Source organism: Bombina bombina, chromosome 5 (assembly GCF_027579735.1).
Source record: "Bombina bombina isolate aBomBom1 chromosome 5, aBomBom1.pri, whole genome shotgun sequence".
Lineage (NCBI taxonomy): Eukaryota > Metazoa > Chordata > Amphibia > Anura > Bombinatoridae > Bombina > Bombina bombina.
Window position 1 is genome coordinate 840612558 of NC_069503.1, and position 24206 is coordinate 840636763.

Sequence of the window (24206 nt, forward strand, 5' to 3'; positions counted from 1 at the left end):
GCTTCCAAAAATACCTAGGTTAAGACATGCTGGAATCTTAACTTTCAGGTTTTCAACTTTCTAGGCCTGGATAATCTCCCAGATTTTTATATTCATATTTAATATATTGTCTGAATATATATACATATATTCATGTTTAATGTTATACAAATAGACAATCTTATATCCATTAATGTTCTTCCTGTCATTTTCCATTAGCTTCCTGGAACACAGAGAAACGGTATTTATTTTGAAATAACAAACATTTTATATATACTAATGCAGTTATTCATTTAATTTATTACAATCTGAATTGCATTTCCCCAGATCCCTATGTAGACATTTAATACAGTATTTAAATTATATAGGCTGTATTTTAAAATGAATTTCAGTTGCAATGCCACATTTGTCTCTGTTTAGCAATTTTTCATCTAGACATGCCGTCTAGAATTTGTGGATTCAATACACAGCAGGTATCAATTTAGCACCTGTGTATAAGACTATTTCCTTTGAAAAATTTTGTTCAGCTAAGAACTGTTTTTTCGAATCTGTTTAAGTTTAAAAAGAAATCCAGTGATTTTTCAGACATTGTGTCTGTATTACTGCATGAGGTAATTTATCTGATAATCTTTGTTCTCAGATGTCCTGTTAATCAGGAAAGGGGATCTTCATGTCTGATCTAAGATCTGGAATACACAGAATATAGATGACCATTTTTTTTTTTAAAGTAATTTGCCTTTCTTTGAAATGACTGTCTGAACTTAACTGGACCAAATGTCTTCCCTTTGTCCTCACCTGTATGCATTGTAATTTTGCATATTGAGTGGGGGAGGATTGAATTGTGGCCTGTCAGGCATCTAATGTCTTATAGGCAGTTTCACAAAGCAAATAAAAAAAATTAGTCTTTGTCATAAATCTATGTGTAGATAAAAATACATACATATATATATATATATATTATTTAATAATACTCAGATATCCTGACATACAAAATAAGATTATTTTATTATATTTTACACAGAACAACACAACTGTGTAGTTTAAAATTGCAGTTTATTTTAACAGAATAAACAGAAAAAATATATATATATTTTAGAATACATTCTAAATCAGTTACTCTTACAAAATAAATTATGTGAGAGAGACACAGTTTAGAATAACATAAATTAGGTTATCCCTTGTTAAGTCTCACAGGGTGCATATAATAAGTTATAGGAATCAGTCAAACACTGCTACAATCCATGCTTTATAATCAGTTTCACCGAATGACTTTGTGCAGTTCTGTAGTCTTCATTCCTGCACGTTTCTGGTTTTGTGTTGCTTTGTACATTGCCTTCATGAGCATGCATTGCATTAAACAAATCAGGATTGCTAATCCTTCACATTGTAATATAGTAATGCTTGCACGTTTAGACAAGGAACCTGGTATATATGAAAACCCTGAGGAATGTTTATCTGTATACATGATGGTTTTGGTTGAGTGCAATTCAGTAAATGCAGAGTGCTTTATTAAGTTTAAGGTCATTCTTGGTAACAAAAAAAAAAACAAAGATAGAAAATACTAACATTTTTGACTGCAAATTCTTGCTATAAAATAGTAAATATTTTTGCAACAGTTTGAATGCTAGATACTAAGATCTAATTGTTTATCCCTTAGAAGCCGTGGAAGTCTCATGTTATGATGAGCCACTGGCAACTAAAGGGATACCTTGTGCATAAACTTAATCTGCATGATCAGAACCTACCAATGTATTTATAGACAAAAATGTAACAGCTACAGATCAGAAATTTCCTTGCCATGCTCAACAATTGCTTGTACAAACTGCTTAAAAATTCTGTCCATGTAGGTTTGCTGTCTTGGCCAAATTCCCTCAAGAAAACCAATATGGCCTCCATAGGCTGTTAGCACCAAGGCAACGTTTGGATTTTGTTTGGCACTTTCCACAGGAATTGCTGGGGGGAAAAAACACACACTTTAATTAAATCATTTCTTTTCATTGTTCACTATTACATGATTATTAGTTTACTGATTGCAAAATAACATAATCATAAGGAATGATACTCTCTTTTTTATTATCTATTTATTTTGTTATGGCTGTTTCAGAAGCTTTGATATTCAGCTTTTTTTTTTAAATGCTATAAAGAGAATATTTTGACAGCTAAGTGCTTGAGCATTTGTTTTACCTTAGGTCTCTTTAATTGTCAGGTGCTGTAACAAACTAGATAAATGGATGTGAGTTGCAGAATATTGACAACTGATTGTATATTTGCTCTTTCAGTGTGTTATAAAAGTTTAATTTCACACACACTACTCTAAAAACCTCAACATCTATTAAGTTCTAGTACACTAACAAAAAGAGACCCTGGTAGCTTTATTTATTTATTATACAAAGTAAAACACAAATTAAGAGAAACTAGACTGTGGCCAAAGAAGATTAAAATTAAACTTTCTCAAATAGAGCGCAAGATATTAATAGATTTATAATATCCCCAATTTAACTATTTTATTGGTATATATTTTTTTAGAATTTGTCTGTTTTCCATGAAAGCATACTGTGGTACAAAATTATAAATCCACAGTTTAGAAATAATAAAATCATTCCTTTATTTTGTAAAAAGTTAAAAACTTGATACACAAGGCATTTACAACAGAAACAAATAGTCAAACATGCTCCCACAAGGGTGGTCCTGATACATCTTGGCTTGTGCTGTAATCATAGGATAATCTCTTAAAACTAACAATCCCTTAAAAGGGACACTGAACCCAAATTGTTTCTTTCATAATTCAGATAGAGCATGACATTTTAAACTACTTTCTAATTTACTCCTATTATCAAATTTTCTTCATTCTCTTGGTATCTTTATTTGAAATGCAAGAATGTAAGTTTAGATGCCGGCCCATTTTTGGGGAACAACCTGGGTTGTTCTTGCTGATTGGTGGATCAATTAATCGACCAATAAAAAAGTGCTGTCCAGACTCCTGAACTAAAAAAGCTTAGATGTCTTATTTTTCAAATAAAGATAGCAAGAGAACGAAGAAAAATTGATAATAGGAATAAATTAGAACGTTGCGGGGGGCGGAGTCAACTGCCGAAGCAGCTAGACGTGTTTCTGTGTAGCTCCTGGCTCATAGATCCAGCTTCAAGGGTAAAAGTCCTAAAAAACACTTTTAAAAACCTAACTGGAAGACCCAGGAGCTAATTCATTATTACAGCTACTGCAGGAGACAGAGAGACGGCATTCAAGCTGGGAAGGCCTACAGTATATAAGCTATATACTCAAAACCAACATGGCGTCAAAGGACTATATTATAAAAGAGCTCTGTCGCATATTAGACACCTGCCAGACCGCCATTGAAGAGACACTAAGGACAGCATTTGGCTGCAAAAACCTCCTGGAATTCCCTCTAAAGCAAATTTTCCCAAACGACCATGCCTACTTCCAGTATGGTGACAGCGAGGCCTTGGCTCTCCGGCAATCACTACTCACCTTACCAAGGAGTGGCCAGACATCAGAACTCAGAGTCATGCTTGATCATGTGGAGGCCCTAGATGAGACTGAAGTGGATGATGGCGATGGAGGATATTTCAGATCTGCCATTAATATGAGATTTTTTTAAATGTGTGGTTAAATTGGCGGACTTTCCTACTGCGAATGAAGAGCCAGTCTGCCGCTCTAACTTACAAGCACAAGATCTTCTCTGGGTCACTAACTGCATTGGAGCAACATTGGAGGATTGTTCCTTCAATGCAAAGATCAGGTTACTGAAGTCACAAGTAATTTGCCCAGCAAGACGTCAAGACGGCAGGATTATGCAAGACCTACTGTTACCGTTCATGAACTCTCTTACCTGACCGATAGAAATGGAGTTGGATGACTTTTTTGCAGAGTGTGAACACCAGTAGTATGAACTGTATGGCGGGCAGCATGCTGACACACACGGCTCATTAACTGCTACTTGTTAGGAGATTTATTTATTTTTCGTTGACGTGATGGTCATAATGCTCCCAGAAGACAGTAAGCCGGTTCACAATATATCCCTTACACAACCTACTATGCTCTAATGAAGGCGATTGAGCCTGAAGTCTGGCCGCCCTTTACATGTTATTACGTATACAGACTTATTGTTAAATGTACAGTTACTTGTTACTGCGAGACTAAGATACTGTGTGAGATGTTTCCTTTCTCCGTTAGCTATATTTATATTATATTAGTTTGAAACTACTTTGATGTTTATCCCTACATGATGGTCAAATGGGTTATTCAGCAGCTCATGTTCTACATTGTTTAATACAAGCCTGTTGCTCAGGTTATAGCTTAGATGCAAAATACCCACCCATCCCCATATAGCAACCTACATAAATGAATCCAGACCTGGGTCTAATGGGTGGGGGAGATATTATGGAGTAAATAGAATCCCAAGTAACAGAATGGTATTTCTCTTGTAAGGTGTATCCAGTCCACGGATTCATCCATTACTTGTGGTATATTCTCCTTCCCAACAGGAAGCTGCAAGAGGATCACCCACAGCAGAGCTGTCTATATAGCTCCTCCCCTAACTGCCACCTCCCAGTCATTCTCTTGCAGCTCTCGACAATGGAAGTAGCTAGAGAGATGTGGTGAATTAATGTAGTTTATCTTCAATCAAAAGTTTGTTATTTTTAAACGGTGCCGGCGTTGTACTGTTTTTTTACCTCAGGCAGAAATTAGAAGAAGAATTTTCCTGAGGTTTTTGATGATCTTAGCAGGTTGTAACTAAGATCCACTGCTGTTCTCACACATAACTGAAGAGTATGGGGAAACTTCAGCTAGGGGAACGGCCTGCAGAATTAACTGCTCTGAGGTATGTTCAGTATATTTTTTTCTAGAGGATGATAAGAACTAGAAAATGCTGACAGTGCCTGATTTAGTTAAGGTAAGCCTGATTGCAGTGATTTAATAACGACTGGCATCATGCTTGCAGTAAAGGGTCATTTTCATATTACTTTCTATTATGGCTTAGTATGTAAAACGTTTGCACACATATTAAGAACGTTTTTTACTGAGATGATAAATCTTTATTGGGGCCTAGTTTTCCACATAGCTGTTATTTTACTACTAGGAATAGTTTTTTAAGGCCCTCTGACTTTGAGTACATGGTGGGAGGGGCCTATTTTCGCGCTCTAATTGCGCAGTTGTTTTTACATTCTGAGACATCCAGCTTCCCTGAAGGAGTCCCCTGACATATTGGACCTCTGTAAAGGGTTTTTGTGCCTACAAAAGTCGTTTTATGGGAAGGTAGGAGCCACAGTAGAGCTGTGGCAGTTTGCTTGTGACTGTTATAACGGTTTTTACCGTTTTTTTTTTTGCTTCATTTTTTAACTTGAGGGGTTAATCATCCATTTGTAAGTGGGTGCAATGCTATTTTAGTCTATTATATACACTGTAAAAAATTCATAAAGATAACTGCTTTTTTCACTGTTTTGCAGTTTTTGTGTTTGTTTTTTTCCCTTAAAGGCACAGTACCGTTTTTTATATTCTGCTTTTTCACATTAATTAAAGTGTTTTCAAAGCTTGCTGGTCTCATTACTAGTCTGTTAAACATGTCTGACATAGAGGAAACTCCTTGTTCATTATGTTTAGAAGCCATTGTGGAACCCCCTATTAGAATGTGTACCAAATGCACTGATCTTACTATAAGTTATAAAGACCATATTCTGGCTTTAAAAGATTTATCACCAGAGGACAAGGGGGAAGTTATGCCGACTAACTCTCCCCACGTGTCTGAGCCTATAACTCCCGCTCAAGGTACATCTAGCGCGCCCATTGCGTATACTTTACAAGACATGGTGGCAGTTATTAGTCATACTCTTACAGAAGTATTGTCCAAACTGCCAGGGTTACAAGGAAAGCGAGACAGCTCTGGGGTTAGAACAAATACAGAGCTCTCTGACGCTTTAGTAGCTATGTCCGATATACCCTCACAATGTGCAGAAGCCGAAGAAGGAGAGCTTCTATCTGTGGGTGATTTTTCTGACTCAGGGAAGACACTTAAACCTGATTCTGATATGTCTACTTTTAAATTTAAGCTTGAACACCTCCGCATGTTGCTTACGGAGGTTTTAGCAACTCTGGATGACTGTGACACCATTGTGGTCCCAGAGAAATTGTGTAGATTGGATAAATACTACGCAGTGCCTGTTTACACTGATGTTTTCTCCAACATAGGTGTGTCCGGTCCACGGCGTCATCCTTACTTGTGGGATATTCTCTTCCCCAACAGGAAATGGCAAAGAGCCCAGCAAAGCTGGTCACATGATCCCTCCCAGGCTCCGCCTACCCCAGTCATTCTCTTTGCCGTTGTACAGGCAACATCTCCACGGAGATGGCTTAGAGTTTTTTAGTGTTTAACTGTAGTTTTTCATTATTCAATCAAGAGTTTGTTATTTTCAAATAGTGCTGGTACGTACTATTTACTCAGAAACAGAAAAGAGATGAAGAATTCTGTTTGTATGAGGAAAATGATTTTAGCAACCGTAACTAAAATCCATGGCTGTTCCACACAGGACTGTTGAGAGCATTAACTTCAGTTGGGGGAACAGTTTGCAGTCCTTTGCTGCTTGAGGTATGACACATTCTAACAAGACGATGTAATGCTGGAAGCTGTCATTTTCCCTATGGGATCCGGTAAGCCATGTTTATTACGATTGTAAATAAGGGCTTCACAAGGGCTTATTTAGACTGTAGACATTTTTTGGGCTAAATCGATTGATATTAACACTTATTTAGCCTTGAGGAATCATTTATTCTGGGTATTTTGATATAATAATATCGGCAGGCACTGTTTTAGACACCTTATTCTTTAGGGGCTTTCCCAAAGCATAGGCAGAGTCTCATTTTCGCGCCGGTGTTGCGCACTTGTTTTTGAGAGGCATGGCATGCAGTCGCATGTGAGAGGAGCTCTGATACTGATAAAAGACTTCTGAAGGCATCATTTGGTATCGTATTCCCCTTGGGTTTGGTTGGGTCTCAGCAAAGCAGATACCAGGGACTGTAAAGGGGTTAAAGCTTAAAACGGCTCCGGTTCCGTTATTTTAAGGGTTAAAGCTTCCAAAATTGGTGTGCAATAGTTTCAAGGCTTTAAGACACTGTGGTGAAAGTTTGGTGAATTTTGAACAATTCCTTCATGTTTTTTCGCAATTGCAGTAATAAAGTGTGTTCAGTTTAAAATTTAAAGTGACAGTAACGGTTTTATTTCAAAACGTTTTTTGTACTTTCTTATCAAGTTTATGCCTGTTTAACATGTCTGAACTACCAGATAGACTGTGTTCTGAATGTGGGGAAGCCAGAATTCCTATTCATTTAAATAAATGTGATTTATGTGATAATGACAATGATGCCCAAGATGATTCCTCAAGTGAGGGGAGTAAGCATGGTACTGCATCATTCCCTCCTTCGTCTACACGAGTCTTGCCCACTCAGGAGGCCCCTAGTACATCTAGCGCGCCAATACTCCTTACTATGCAACAATTAACGGCTGTAATGGATAATTCTGTCAAAAACATTTTAGCCAAAATGAACCCTTGTCAGCGTAAGCGTGGATGCTCTGTTTTAGTTACTGAAGAGCATGACGACGCTGATATTAATATCTCTGAAGGGCCCCTAACCCAATCTGAGGGAGCCAGGGAGGTTTTGTCTGAGGGAGAAATTACTGATTTAGGGAACATTTCTCAGCAGGCTGAATCTGATGTGATTACTTTTAAATTTAAATTGGAACATCTCTGCATTTTGCTTAAGGAGGTATTATCCACTCTGGATGATTGTGAAAATTTGGTCATCCCAGAGAAACTATGTAAAATGGACAAGTTCCTAGAGGTGCCGGGGCTCCCAGAAGCTTTTCCTATACCCAAGCGGGTGGCGGACATTGTTAATAAAGAATGGGAAAGGCCCGGTATTCCTTTCGTCCCTCCCCCCATATTTAAAAAATTGTTTCCTATGGTCGACCCCAGAAAGGACTTATGGCAGTCAGTCCCCAAGGTCGAGGGAGCGGTTTCTACTTTAAACAAACGCACCACTATTCCCATAGAGGATAGTTGTGCTTTCAAAGATCCTATGGATAAAAAATTAGAAGGTTTGCTTAAAAAGATGTTTGTTCAGCAGGGTTACCTTCTACAACCCATTTCATGCATTGTCCCTGTCACTACAGCCGCATATTTCTGGTTTGATGAACTGATTAAGGTGCTCGATAGTGACTCTCCTCCTTATGAGGAGATTATGGACAGAGTCAATGCTCTCAAATTGGCTAATTCTTTCACTCTAGACGCCTCTTTGCAATTGGCTAAGTTAGCGGCTAAGAATTCTGGGTTTGCTATTGTGGCGCGCAGAGCGCTTTGGTTGAAATCTTGGTCGGCTGATGCGTCTTCCAAGAACAAGCTACTAAACATTCCTTTCAAGGGGAAAACGCTGTTTGGTCCTGACTTGAAAGAGATTATCTCTGATATCACTGGGGGTAAGGGCCATGCCCTTCCTCAGGATCGGCCTTTCAAGGCAAAAAATAGACCTAATTTTCGTCCCTTTCGTAAAAACGGACCAGCCCAAGGTGCTACGTCCTCTAAGCAAGAGGGTAATACTTCTCAGGCCAAGCCAGCTTGGAGACCAATGCAAGGCTGGAACAAGGGAAAGCAGGCAAAGAAACCTGCCACTGCTACCAAGACAGCATGAAATATCGGCCCCCGATCCGGGACCGGATCTGGTGGGGGGCAGACTCTCTCTCTTCGCTCAGGCTTGGGCAAGAGATGTTCTGGATCCTTGGGCGCTAGAAATAGTCTCCCAGGGTTATCTTCTGGAATTCAAGGGACTTCCCCCAAGGGGAAGGTTCCACAGGTCTCAGTTGTCTTCAGACCACATAAAAAGACAGGCGTTCTTACATTGTGTAGAAGACCTGTTAAAAATGGGAGTGATTCATCCTGTTCCATTGAGAGAACAAGGGATGGGGTTCTACTCCAATCTGTTCATAGTTCCCAAAAAAGAGGGAACATTCAGACCAATCCTAGATCTCAAGATCTTAAACAAATTTCTCAAGGTCCCATCTTTCAAGATGGAAACCATTCGAACTATCCTTCCTTCCATCCAGGAAGGTCAATTCATGACCACGGTGGATTTAAAGGATGCGTATCTACATATTCCTATCCACAAGGAACATCATCGGTTCCTAAGGTTTGCATTCCTGGACAAACATTACCAGTTCGTGGCGCTTCCTTTCGGATTAGCCACTGCTCCAAGGATTTTCACAAAGGTACTAGGGTCCCTTCTAGCTGTGCTAAGACCAAGGGGCATTGCAGTAGTACCTTACCTGGACGACATTCTGATTCAAGCGTCGTCCCTCCCTCGAGCAAAGGCTCACACGGACATCGTCCTGGCCTTTCTCAGATCGCACGGATGGAAAGTGAACGTGGAAAAGAGTTCTCTATCCCCGTCAACAAGGGTTCCCTTCTTGGGAACAATTATAGACTCCTCAGAAATGAGGATTTTTCTAACAGAGGCCAGAAAGACAAAGCTTCTGGACTCTTGTCGAATACTTCATTCCGTTCCTCTTCCTTCCGTAGCTCAGTGCATGGAAGTGATCGGGTTGATGGTAGCGGCAATGGACATAGTTCCTTTTGCGCGCATTCATCTAAGACCATTACAACTGTGCATGCTCAGTCAGTGGAATGGGGACTATACAGACTTGTCTCCAAAGATACAAGTAAATCAGAGGACCAGAGACTCACTCCGTTGGTGGCTGTCCATGGACAACCTGTCACGAGGGATGACATTCCACAGACCAGAGTGGGTCATTGTCACGACCGACGCCAGTCTGATGGGCTGGGGTGCGGTCTGGGGATCCCTGAAAGCTCAGGGTCTTTGGTCTCGGGAAGAATCTCTTCTACCGATAAATATTCTGGAACTGAGAGCGATATTCAATGCTCTCAAGGCTTGGCCTCAGCTAGCGAGGACCAAGTTCATACGGTTTCAATCAGACAACATGACGACTGTTGCGTACATCAACCATCAGGGGGGAACAAGGAGTTCCCTAGCGATGGAAGAAGTGACCAAGATTATTCTATGGGCGGAGTCTCACTCCTGCCACCTGTCTGCTATCCACATCCCGGGAGTGGAAAATTGGGAAGCGGATTTTCTGAGTCGTCAGACATTGCATCCGGGGGAGTGGGAACTCCATCCGGAAATCTTTGCCCAAGTCACTCAACTTTGGGGCATTCCAGACATGGATCTGATGGCCTCTCGTCAGAACTTCAAAGTTCCTTGCTACGGGTCCAGATCCAGGGATCCCAAGGCGGCTCTAGTGGATGCACTAGTAGCACCTTGGACCTTCAAACTAGCTTATGTGTTCCCGCCGTTTCCTCTCATCCCCAGGCTGGTAGCCAGGATCAATCAGGAGAGGGCGTCGGTGATCTTGATAGCTCCTGCGTGGCCACGCAGGACTTGGTATGCAGATCTGGTGAATATGTCATCGGCTCCACCTTGGAAGCTACCTTTGAGACGAGACCTTCTTGTTCAGGGTCCGTTCGAACATCCGAATCTGGTTTCACTCCAGCTGACTGCTTGGAGATTGAACGCTTGATTTTATCGAAGCGAGGTTTCTCAGATTCTGTTATCGATACTCTTGTTCAGGCCAGAAAGCCTGTAACTAGAAGGATTTACCACAAAATTTGGAAAAAATATATCTGTTGGTGTGAATCTAAAGGATTCCCTTGGGACAAGGTTAAGATTCCTAGGATTCTATCCTTCCTTCAAGAAGGATTGGAAAAAGGATTATCGGCAAGTTCCCTGAAGGGACAGATTTCTGCCTTGTCGGTGTTACTTCACAAAAAACTGGCAGCTGTGCCAGATGTTCAAGCCTTTGTTCAGGCTCTGGTTAGAATCAAGCCTGTTTACAAACCTTTGACTCCTCCTTGGAGTCTCAATCTAGTTCTTTCAGTTCTTCAGGGGGTTCCGTTTGAACCCTTACATTCCGTTGATATTAAGTTATTATCTTGGAAAGTTTTGTTTTTAGTTGCAATTTCTTCTGCTAGAAGAGTTTCAGAATTATCTGCTCTGCAGTGTTCTCCTCCTTATCTGGTGTTCCATGCAGATAAGGTGGTTTTACGTACTAAACCTGGTTTTCTTTCAAAAGTTGTTTCTAACAAAAACATTAACCAGGAGATTATCGTACCTTCTCTGTGTCCGAAACCAGTTTCAAAGAAGGAACGCTTGTTGCACAATTTGGATGTTGTTCGCGCTCTAAAATTCTATTTAGATGCTACAAAGGATTTTAGACAAACATCTTCCCTGTTTGTTGTTTATTCAGGTAAAAGGAGAGGTCAAAAAGCAACTTCTACCTCTCTCTCTTTTTGGATTAAAAGCATCATCAGATTGGCTTACGAGACTGCCGGACGGCAGCCTCCCGAAAGAATCACGGCTCATTCCACTAGGGCTGTGGCTTCCACATGGGCCTTCAAGAACGAGGCTTCTGTTGATCAGATATGTAGGGCAGCGACTTGGTCTTCACTGCACACTTTTACCAAATTTTACAAGTTTGATACTTTTGCTTCTTCTGAGGCTATTTTTGGGAGAAAGGTTTTGCAAGCCGTGGTGCCTTCCATTTAGGTGACCTGATTTGCTCCCTCCCTTCATCCGTGTCCTAAAGCTTTGGTATTGGTTCCCACAAGTAAGGATGACGCCGTGGACCGGACACACCTATGTTGGAGAAAACAGAATTTATGTTTACCTGATAAATTTCTTTCTCCAACGGTGTGTCCGGTCCACGGCCCGCCCTGGTTTTTTAATCAGGTCTGATAATTTATTTTCTTTAACTACAGTCACCACGGTACCATATGGTTTCTCCTATGCTATTATTCCTCCTTAACGTCGGTCGAATGACTGGGGTAGGCGGAGCCTGGGAGGGATCATGTGACCAGCTTTGCTGGGCTCTTTGCCATTTCCTGTTGGGGAAGAGAATATCCCACAAGTAAGGATGACGCCGTGGACCGGACACACCGTTGGAGAAAGAAATTTATCAGGTAAACATAAATTCTGTTTTTCCAATACCTAAGAGGTTTTCAGAAATTATTACTAAGGAATGGGATAGACCAGGTGTACCGTTCTCTCCCCCTCCTGTTTTTAAAAAGATGTTTCCCATAGATGCCGCTACACGGGACTTGTGGCAAACGGTCCCTAAGGGACAAGGTTTTATTCTCTAGCCCCTTGCATGCATTGCCCCTGTCACTGCTGCTGCGGCCTTCTGGTTTGAGTCTCTAGAAGAGGCTCTACAGGTTGAAACCCCATTGGATGATATCCTTGACAAGCTTAAAGCTCTTAAGCTAGCCAATTCATTTGTTTCTGACGCCGTTGTTCATTTAACCAAACTAATGGCTAAGAACTCAGGTTTTGCTATTCGGGCGCTATGGCTTAAATCCTGGTCAGCTGACGTTACTTCAAAGTCTAAGCTTCTCAACATTCCCTTCAAGGGGCAGACCCTATTTGGGCCTGAACTGAAGGAGATCATTTCTGATATTACTGTAGGAAAAGGTCACGCCCTTCCTCAGGATAGGTCCAACAAATTAAGGACCAAACAGCCTAATTTTCATGCCTTTCGAAACTTCAAGAGTGGCGCAGCTTCAACTTCCTCTAATACAAAACAAGAGGGAAATTTTGCTCAGTCCAAACCAGTCTGGAGACCTAACCAGGCTTGGAACAAAGGAAAACAGGCCAAAAAGCCTGCTGCTGCCTCTAAGACAGCATGAAAGATCAGCCCCCGATCCGGTAACGGATCTAGTAGGGGGCAGACTTTCTCTCTTCGCCCAGGCTTGGGCAAGAGATGTCCAGGATCCCTGGGCGTTGGAAATTGTATCCCAGGGATATCTTCTGGACTTCAAAGCTTCTGCCCCAAAAGGAAGATTTCATCTCTCACAATTATCTGCAAACCAGATAAAGAGAGAGGCATTCTTACATTGTGTTCAAGACCTCCTAGTTATGGGAGTGATCCACCCAGTTACAAAGGAGGAACAGGGGCAAGGCTTTTATTCAAAATCTGTTTGTGGTTCCCAAGAAAGAGGGAACCTTCAGACCAATCTTAGATTTCAAGATCCTAAACAAATTTCTCAGAGTCCCATCCTTCAAGATGCAGACTATTCGAACCATCCTACCTATGATCCAGGAGGGTCATTATATGACTACCGTGGACTTAAAGGATGCTTATCTGCACATTCCGATACACAGAGATCATCATCGGTTTCTCATGTTCGCCTTCCTAGACAGGCATTACCAGTTTGTGGCTCTTCCCTTTGGGTTAGCTACGGCACCAAGAATCTTTACGAAGGTTCTAGGGTCACTTCTAGCGGTCCTAAGGCCGCAGGGTATAGCAGTAGCCCCTTACCTAGACGACATTCTAATACAGGCAAAAAATTTTCAAATCGCCAGGTCCTATACAGACATTGTTCTGGCATTCCTGAGGTCGCGTGGGTGGAAAGTGAACGAAGAAAAGAGTTCTCTATCCCCTCTCACAAGAGTTTCCTTCCTAGGAACTCTGATAGATTCTGTAGAAATGAAGATTTACCTGACAGAGGCCAGGTTGTCAAAACTTCTAAATTCCTGCCGTGTTCTTTATTCTACTTCTCACCCTTCAGCAGTGATGTGCAGTCACTAGAGGCAGGTGAGGCAGTGCTTCACCTCTCATATGGGCAAAAATATATATTTTTTTATTGGCTTTAAAAAAAAAATTGTATTTTTTTTCCCCAGCATTTTTTTTTCTCACAGCTATATGTTGTGCAATGAAGAGGCACAATCAGGTCTGCCCACCATTACACAACATGCTGCGCCACCTACTGGATGCAAGTGGTTAAGATCATTGCATGGCCCATTAACTGCTTATTTGAGGCAGTCCTATTTGGGCTGAACCAATCCAGCGAGAGGCATTAGTAAGTGGAACATAGGGTTGGGGCTGGATGTTAAATCATATAAAACAAAACAAAAAACGGAAAAAACTTTCATATATTTTGTTGCTGTCCTGTGAACCTGCTAGCTTTGCTAAAGTGAAAAAGAGAGTTCTGTTCTTCCCCTCTAAGTGCAGTGGAATGTGCCACTGTCACTTCCTGAATCCTTACAGAGCAGGAAGAGAGAGGCACAGAGAACACTGTTTTAGCCACATCTTATTGAAGTAAGATTTTACTAAAAAGGGATTCTGTTAGTGAAAATGATAATTTAATGAATGTGGTTTAGTGTTTGTTTACTCTTTTACAGCAGGGTCGTTTTTGTATTTTGTTTACTCAAACTTTACACCCACTAACTTAGCAGCTTGCCTCTGTACTAATGTATAGTCTTACTTTCTGAACTCTCTGTAGCTCTGCTGTTTTATTACTTTAAAATGCAGTGGTCCCTCTCCCCCCCCCCTTGTGTGTGTGTGTGTGTGTGTGTATATCTCTCTCTATCTATCCATCTCTCTCCTTATGTGTTGTTCTCCCCATGGTCTCTTTCTCTCTCTGTCTCTCTTCCTCCCCCTCTGACTCTCTCATCCCTTATGTAATGAAAGAATCTATAAGCATAATTTGCAGCATTAAAGTAAAAAGTATGTTTTAAACATATTTTAATGGGCATGGATTTCTAGATCTCATAATCAGAGCAAGCATTGTGTTATCTGGCAAGAGTTTCTGTTACAATCCTTTTAGACTAAAATCAGATGTTTACTAAGTTGACCAGTTTTCCAAGACACCATTTAAAGGGACATGAAACCCATATGAAACCCATATGCAAATTTAAATAACTTTCCAATTTACATCTAATATCTAATTGTCTTCATTCTTTTGATGTCCTTTGTTGAAAATCATATCTAAATATGCTCAGTAGCTGCTGATTGGTGGCTGCACATAGATACCTCATGTGATTGGCTCACCCATGTGCATTGCTATTTCTTCAACAAAGGATATCTAAAGAATGAAGGCGTATCCTAGCCACTGCCTCACTAGTCTCTGACGTCACTGCACGTCACTGCCCTTCAGTGGCTCAGTGTATGGAAGTAATCGGCTTAATGGTAGCGGCAATGGACATAGTGACGTTTGCCCGCCTTCATCTCAGACCGCTGCAACTCTGCATGCTGAGTCAGTGGAATGGGGATTACACAGATTTGTCCCCTCTACTAAATCTGGATCAAGAGACCAGGGATTCTCTTCTCTGGTGGCTATTTCGGGTCCATCTGTCCAAGGGTATGACCTTCCGCAGGCCAGATTGGACAATAGAAATGACAGATGCCAGCCTTCTGGGCTGGGGTGCAGTCTGGAACTCCCTGAAGGCTCAGGGCTTGTGGACTCAGGAGGAGACACTCCTTCCGATAAAATATTCTGGAACTAAGAGCGATATTCAATGCTCTTCAGGCTTGGCCTCAGCTAGCTGCGGTCAGGTTCATCAGATTTCAGTCGGACAATATCACGACTGTAGCCTACATTAACCATCAAGGGGGAACAAGGAGTTCCCTAGCAATGTTGGAGGTTTCAAAAATAATTTTATGGGCAGAGGTTCACTCTTGCCATCTATCAGCTATCCATATCCCAGGAGTAGAGAACTGGGAGGCGGATTTTCTAAGTCGACAGACTTTTCATCCGGGGGAGTGGGAGCTCCATCCGGAGGTTTTTGCACAGTTGATTCAACTTTGGGGCAATCCAGAACTGGATCTCATGGCGTCTCGTCAGAACGCCAAGCTTCCTTGTTACGGATCCAGGTCCAGGGATCCCAAGGCAGCGCTGATAGATGCTCTAGCAGCGCCTTGGTCTTTCAACCTGGCTTATGTGTTTCCACCGTTTCCTCTGCTCCCTCGTCTGATTGCCAAGATCAAGCAGGAGAGAGCTTCGGTGATTTTGATAGCACCTGCGTGGCCACGCAGGACTTGGTATGCAGATCTGGTGGACATGTCATCCCGTCCACAATGGACTCTACCGCTGAGGCAGGACCTTCTACTTCAGGGTCCTTTCAGCCATCCAAATCTAATTTCTCTGCGTCTGACTGCTTGGAGATTGAACGCTTAATTTTATCAAAACGTGGTTTCTCCAAGTCGGTCATTGATACCTTAATTCAGACTCGAAAGCCTGTCACCAGGAAAATCTATCATAAGATATGGTGTAAATATCTTCATTGGTGTGAATCCAAGGGTTACTCATGGAGTAAAGTCAGGATTCCCAGGATATTATCTTTTCTCCAAGAAGGATTGGAGAAGGGATTGTCAGCTAGTTCCTTAAAGGGACAGATTTCAGGCGTTTTGTCAGGCTTTAGTTAGAATCAAGCCTGTGTTTAAACCTGTTGCTCCGCCATGGAGTTTAAATTTAGTGCTTAAAGTTCTTCAAGGGGTTCCGTTTGAACCTCTGCATTCCATAGATATCAAGCTTTTATCTTGGAAAGTTCTGTTTTTGGTAGCTATCTCTTCAGCTCGAAGAGTTTCAGAATTATCTGCCTTGCAGTGTGATTCCCCTTATCTGATCTTCCATACAGATAAGGTAGTTTTGCGTACCAAACCTGGGTTTCTTCCTAAGGTGGTATCTAATAAAAATATCAATCAGGAGATTGTTGTTCCGTCACTGTGTCCTAATCATTCTTCAAAGAAGGAACGTCTATTACACAATCTTGACGTGGTTCGTGCTTTAAAGTTTTATTTACAAGCTACTAAAGATTTTTGTAAAACATCTGCATTGTTTGTGGTCTACTCTGGACAGAGGAAAGGCCAAAAGGCTTCAGCAACTTCTCTTTCTTTTTGGTTAAGAAGTATAATCCGCTTAACTTATGAGACTGCTGGCCAGCAGCCTCCTGAAAGAATTACAGCTCATTCCACTAGAGCGGTGGCTTCCACATGGGCTTTTAAAAATGAGGCTTCTGTTGAATAGATTTGTAAGGCGGCGACTTGGTCTTCGCTTCATACTTTTTCTAAATTCTACAAATTTGATACTTTTGCTTCTTTGGAGGCTATTTTTGGAAGAAAGGTCTTACAGGCAGTGGTGCCTTCCGTTTAAGCGCCTGCCTTGTCCCTCCCTTCATCCGTGTCCTATAGCTTTGGTATTGGTATCCCACAAGTAATGGATTAATCCGTGGACTGGATACACCTTACAAGAGAAAACAAAATTTATGCTTACCTGATAAATTTATTTCTCTTGTGGTGTATCCAGTCCACGGCCCGCCCTGTCATTTTAAGGCAAGTGTTTTTTAATTTTAAAATACAGTCACCACTGCACCCTATAGTTTCTCCTTTCTCTTGCTTGTCTTCGGTCGAATGACTGGGAGGTGGCAGTTAGGGGAGGAGCTATATAGACAGCTCTGCTGTGGGTGATCCTCTTGCAGCTTCCTGTTGGGAAGGAGAATATGCCACAAGTAATGGATGAATCCGTGGACTGGATACACCACAAGAGAAATAAATTTATCAGGTAAGCATAAATTTTGTTTTTGCTATGACTTTGGATTGCATGTGATGCCTACTTGTTTAGTTACATTATAAATTATATCTTATAGGGTTGTAATTTTTGCTTAAAGTACTTAACGATGCCCCTAGTATAACATCATATTAATATAAAATGGCTTTAGCTTAGAAGATTGGGTTTTAAGAGACTAGTTAGCTGCTAATAATACACCTATTCACTACCCACCTGTTGAGAGAATGTACTTTATCATGTTATTGACTCTCCGAGTGTTCCCTAACTGTGGTAGTATAATTGCCTGTCCTGCTGTCAGTGGCCAGGATGGTGGGGCACGTAGTTTTAATTGATGACACATATTGGGAAATACATTTTGAATACCAATTCTTACCACTGAAGGGGAGCCAGCAACTAGTAGTAGTTTTATTTTTATAATAGTCCTTATTCTAATCCCTATGACTCAGAGTGATACTGATTTATAGTATCTCTTCCTATTGAGACACGAAGTAGTCATAATAAAACCTAATTTAGATCCCTCTTACCTAGTACACCAGGACTAAATGATTATAGATTCAGATTTAATTCTGCCATATTCTCCCTCATTACATATCACTAGTCAAGGTAAAACTGTACAATAGCTATTTGGGACCCCATTAAACTTGTCATAGCTAATCACAATATTGAAAATGTATTGTATCTTATTGCACAGTGAAAATATTGTCTTTGAGGTGCTATGGGTCAATGTGTCATATAGATAGGGTCCACAATAGTCATGATAGCATAGTACCTGATATACATTAATGTAGGATCCCCTATTTTAAGATAAGACGGACATTATTTACTTAGACTGCCTAATCATTCACTTCAGATACTTACTTTGCAGATCTGGGAAATCACCCAGTATGAGAATGTTTTAGACTACCTTAGGATGTCTAGATATTTGACCCATAGTTTCTCCTTAATTTGTAGACCCAAATGCTATATATTTTGAACATTATTCCTGATTCATGTGTGGTAGGGGTTTCTCTTCATAGAGTGTGTGATTGGGAGTGATAGGTGCGCTACTTATAGCTAAAGGTATACTTAAAATATAATCGATATATATCGAAGAAGGATAAGTGAGCAATATAAGAATGTGAATACTAGATAAAACTAAGTAGTGTTCATTATTAAATAGTGTTCAATACTAAATTGCTATTTTATAGCACTTGGTGAGATGATAAAGACAATATGAGTCACTGTGAGTGGAAAATATATTTTATAGATTTTTTAAAAAAGCATATAAACAATATAATAGTTATACTAAAAACATCAATTTAAAGGGACGTCTCCCTTGTTATATAAAATTCTCAGATATAAAAACATGCATAGAATATTTGACACTTTGACACTTTAATAGTGTTTACATATGCTGCCCCATACATAAATTTATGCAGGTGTCCGTCTCTATTGAACGTATAGGCAAATAGTTGGTGTTTGTATATCCTGCTATATTCAGGTAGATAATAACAGCAGTGTAGTTCAGATTTGCATAACACTTTAGCCGATGTTACAAAAGTTACTTAATGACAGCGGTGCAGTTCAGATTTGCATAACACTTTAGCCGATGATACAAAAGTTACTTCTAGACAAGTATTTTCTCTGGGTGAGACAGGTTACTATACAATATTTCTTCTGTTAAGTGTGATCAGTCCACGGGTCATCATTACTTCTGGGATATTACTCCTCCCCAACAGGAAGTGCAAGAGGATTCACCCAGCAGAGCTGCATATAGCTCCTCCCCTCTACGTCACTCCCAGTCATTCTCTTGCACCCAACGACTAGATAGGATGTGTGAGAGGACTATGGTGATTATACTTAGTTTTATATCTTCAATCAAAAGTTTGTTATTTTAAAATAGCACCGGAGTGTGTTATTACCTCTCTGGCAGAGTTTGAAGAAGAATCTACCAGAGTTTTGCTATGATTTTAGCCGGAGTAGTTAAGATCATATTGCTGTTCTCGGCCATCTGAGGAGTGAGGTAAACTTCAGATCAGGGGACAGCGGGCAGATGAATCTGCATAGAGGTATGTAGCAGTTTTTATTTTCTGACAATGGAATTGATGAGAAAATCCTGCCATACCGATATAATGTCATGTATGTATACTTTACACTTCAGTATTCTGGGGAATGGTACTTCACTAGAATTACACTGTAAGAAATACATAAAGCTGTTTAATAACTAGAGATTATGTTTAACGTTTTTGCTGGAATGTAAAATCGTTTTCATTTGCTGAGGTACTGTGTGAATAAATGTTTGGGCACTATTTTTCCACTTGGCAGTTGCTTAATCTGTTTTTCTGACAGTTTCTGTTCTCCCTCACTGCTGTGTGTGAGGGGGAGGGGCCGTTTTTTGGCGCTTTTACTATGCATCAAATATTTCAGTCAGCAACTCATTGTATTCCCTGCATGATCCGGTTCATCTCTACAGAGCTCAGGGGTCTTCAAAACTTATTTTGAGGGAGGTAATTTCTCTCAGCAGAGCTGTGAGAATTATAGTTTGACTGAGATAAAAAACGTTTATTCTGTAATTTGTTTCCTGCTTTCAGAATTTGTTATCTTTGCTAATGGGATTAAACCTTTGCTAAAGTTGTGTTGTTTACAAGGATTGAGGCTATAACTGTTTCAATTTATTAATTTTCAACTGTCATAGATCTTCTGTGCTTCTTAAAGGCACAGTACGTTTTAATATTATTCTAATTGAATTGTATTTCCAAGTTGCAAGTTTATTTGCTAGTGTGTTAAACAACAAGGTTTTATATTGCAACCCCTTGCATGCATTGCGCCGATCACGGCTGCAGCGGCATTCTGGATTGAGTCTCTGGAAGAGAACATTGGTTCAGCTACTCTGGACGACATTACGGACAGGCTTAGAGTCCTTAAACTAGCTAATTCATTCATTTCGGAGGCCGTAGTACATCTTACTAAACTTACGGCGAAGAATTCAGGATTCGCCATTCAGGCACGCAGGGCGCTGTGGCTAAAATCCTGGTCAGCTGATGTTACTTCTAAGTCTAAATTGCTTAATATACCTTTCAAAGGGCAGACCTTATTCGGGCCCGGGTTGAAAGAGATTATCGCTGACATTACAGGAGGTAAAGGCCATGCCCTGCCTCAGGACAAAGCCAAAGCCAAGACTAGACAGTCTAATTTTCGTTCCTTTCGTAATTTCAAAGCAGGAGCAGCATCAACTTCCTCTGCACCAAAACAGGAAGGAGCTGTTGCTCGCTACAGACAAGGCTGGAAACCTAACCAGTCCTGGAACAAGGGCAAGCAGACTAGGAAACCTGCTGCTGCCCCTAAAACAGCATGAATTGAGGGCCCCCGATCCGGGATTGGATCTAGTGGGGGGCAGACTTTCTCTCTTCGCCCAGGCTTGGGCAAGAGATGTTCAGGATCCCTGGGCGCTAGAGATAATATCTCAGGGATACCTTCTGGACTTCAAATACTCTCCTCCAAGAGAGAGATTTCATCTGTCAAGATTGTCAACAATCCAGACAAAGAAAGAGGCGTTTCTACGCTGCGTACAAGAGCTCTTGTTAATGGGAGTAATCCATCCTGGACTTAAAGATCCTAAACAAATTCCTAAGAGTTCCATCGTTCAAGATGGAGACTATTCGGACAATTTTACCTATGATCCAAGAGGGTCAATACATGACCACTGTAGATTTAAAAGATGCTTACCTTCACATACCGATTCACAAAGATCATTATCGGTACCTAAGGTTTGCCTTCCTAGACAGGCATTACCAGTTTGTGGGTCTTCCATTCGGATTGGCTACAGCTCCAAGAATCTTCACAAAGGTTCTGGGTGCTCTTCTGGCGGTACTAAGACCGCGGGGAATCTCGGTAGCTCCATACCTAGACGACATTCTGATACAAGCTTCAAGCTTTCAAACTGCCAAGTCTCATACAGAGTTAGTGCTGGCATTTCTAAGGTCACATGGATGGAAGGTGAACGAAAAGAAAAGTTCACTCGTTCCACTCACAAGAGTTCCCTTCCTGGGGACTCTGATAGATTCTGTAGAAATGAAGATTTACCTGACAGAGGACAGGCTAACAAGACTTCAAAGTGCTTGCCGCACCCTTCATTCCATTCAACACCCGTCAGTGGCTCAATGCATGGAGGTAATCGGCTTAATGGTAGCGGCAATGGACATAGTACCCTTTGCACGCTTACACCTCAGACCACTGCAACTGTGCATGCTAAGTCAGTGGAATGGGGATTACTCAGACTTATCCCCTTCTCTGAATCTGGATCAAGAGACCAGAAATTCTCTTCTATGGTGGCTTTCTCGGCCACATCTGTCCAGGGGGATGCCATTCAGCAGACCAGACTGGACAATTGTAACAACAGACGCCAGCCTTCTAGGTTGGGGTGCCGTCTGGAATTCTCTGAAGGCTCAGGGACAATGGAGTCAGGAGGAGAGTCTCCTGCCAATAAACATTCTGGAATTGAGAGCAGTTCTCAATGCCCTCCTGGCTTGGCCCCAGTTGACAACTCGGGGGTTCATCAGGTTTCAGTCGGACAACATCACGACTGTAGCTTACATCAACCATCAGGGAGGGACAAGAAGCTCCCTAGCTATGATGGAAGTATCAAAGATAATTTGCTGGGCAGAGTCTCACTCTTGCCACCTGTCAGCAATCCACATCCCGGGAGTGGAGAACTGGGAGGCGGATTTCTTAAGTCGTCAGACTTTTCATCCGGGGGAGTGGGAACTTCATCCGAAGGTCTTTGCCCAAATACTTCGACGTTGGGGCAAACCAGAGATAGATCTCATGGCGTCTCGACAGAACGCCAAGCTTCCTCGTTACGGGTCCAGATCCAGGGATCCAGGAGCAGTCCTGATAGATGCTCTGACAGCACCTTGGGACTTCAGGATGGCTTACGTGTTTCCACCCTTCCCGTTGCTTCCTCGATTGATTGCCAGAATCAAACAAGAGAGAGCATCAGTGATTCTAATAGCACCTGCGTGGCCACGCAGGACTTGGTATGCAGACCTGGTGGACATGTCATCCTGTCCACCTTGGTCTCTACCTCTGAAACAGGACCTTCTGATACAGGGTCCCTTCAAACATCAAAATCTAACTTCTCTGAAGCTGACTGCTTGGAAATTGAACGCTTGATTTTATCAAGACGTGGATTTTCTGAGTCAGTTATTGATACCTTAATACAGGCTAGGAAACCTGTTACCAGAAAGATTTACCATAAGATATGGCGTAAATACCTATATTGGTGTGAATCCAAAGGTTACTCTTGGAGTAAGGTTAGGATTCCTAGGATATTGTCTTTTCTACAAGAAGGTTTAGAAAAGGGTTTATCTGCTAGTTCATTAAAGGGACAGATCTCAGCTCTGTCCATTCTGTTACACAAACGTCTGTCAGAAGTTCCTGACGTCCAGGCTTTTTGTCAGGCTTTGGCCAGAATTAAGCCTGTGTTTAAAACTGTTGCTCCACCATGGAGTTTAAACCTTGTTCTTAATGTTTTACAGGGCGTTCCGTTTGAACCCCTTCATTCCATTGATATAAAGTTGTTATCTTGGAAAGTTCTATTTTTAATGGCTATTTCCTCGGCTCGAAGAGTCTCTGAATTATCAGCCTTACATTGTGATTCTCCTTATTTGATTTTTCATTCGGATAAGGTAGTCCTGCGTACTAAACCTGGGTTCTTACCTAAGGTAGTTACTAACAGGAATATCAATCAAGAGATTGTTGTTCCTTCTTTATGCCCAAATCCTTCTTCAAAGAAGGAACGTCTACTGCACAACCTGGATGTAGTCCGTGCTCTAAAATTTTACTTACAGGCAACTAAGGAATTTCGACAAACGTCTTCTCTGTTTGTCATTTACTCTGGGCAGAGGAGAGGTCAAAAAGCTTCCGCTACCTCTCTTTCTTTTTGGCTTCGTAGCATAATTCGTTTAGCTTATGAGACTGCTGGACAGCAGCCTCCTGAAAGAATTACAGCTCATTCTACTAGAGCTGTGGCTTCCACTTGGGCCTTCAAGAATGAGGCCTCTGTTGAACAGATTTGCAAGGCTGCAACTTGGTCTTCGCTTCATACTTTTTCCAAATTTTACAAATTTGACACTTTTGCTTCATCGGAGGCTATTTTTGGGAGAAAGGTTCTTCAGGCAGTGGTTCCTTCTGTATAAAGAGCCTGCTTATCCCTCCCGTCATCCGTGTACTTTTGCTTTGGTATTGGTATCCCAGAAGTAATGATGACCCGTGGACTGATCACACTTAACAGAAGAAAACATAATTTATGCTTACCTGATAAATTCCTTTCTTCTGTAGTGTGATCAGTCCACGGCCCGCCCTGTTTTTAAGGCAGGTAAATATTTTTTAATTTATACTCCAGTCACCACTTCACCCTTGGCTTTTCCTTTCTCGTTGGTCCTTGGTCGAATGACTGGGAGTGACGTAGAGGGGAGGAGCTATATGCAGCTCTGCTGGGTGAATCCTCTTGCACTTCCTGTTGGGGAGGAGTAATATCCCAGAAGTAATGATGACCCGTGGACTGATCACACTACAGAAGAAAGGAATTTATCAGGTAAGCATAAATTATGTTTTTCTCAGTACCTGGTATTCTCCAAACCCGTCTGCAGCGTCCGAATCCCCTTCTCACCTGGTAACTGATCAGCGCCGCATGTGTCCTGGCGTCTGACGTCACAGCTTGGTATCTCGGGTGGGATTGGCTGGGATTTGACAAATTCTTTTGAATGATGAGAAGAAAACTTTTATAAAGTGACGATATTTGTAGATGGATCCTGCACTTAGTGCTAG

The 24206-nt window shown here is 41.4% G+C and overlaps 1 protein-coding gene across 1 annotated transcript in view; it reads right to left on the reverse strand.

Annotated features, from left to right (window-relative positions):
* Positions 1–1532: 1532 nt before the first annotated feature.
* The window catches only part of ABHD3 (abhydrolase domain containing 3, phospholipase), a 334056-nt gene continuing 311382 nt past the window's right edge, over positions 1533–24206 (reverse strand). The window contains exon 9 of the mRNA XM_053714971.1: positions 1533–1932. Coding sequence (XP_053570946.1) covers positions 1754–1932 — 179 coding nt within the window. The 3' untranslated portion in view covers positions 1533–1753. The remainder of the gene's footprint in view (positions 1933–24206) is intronic.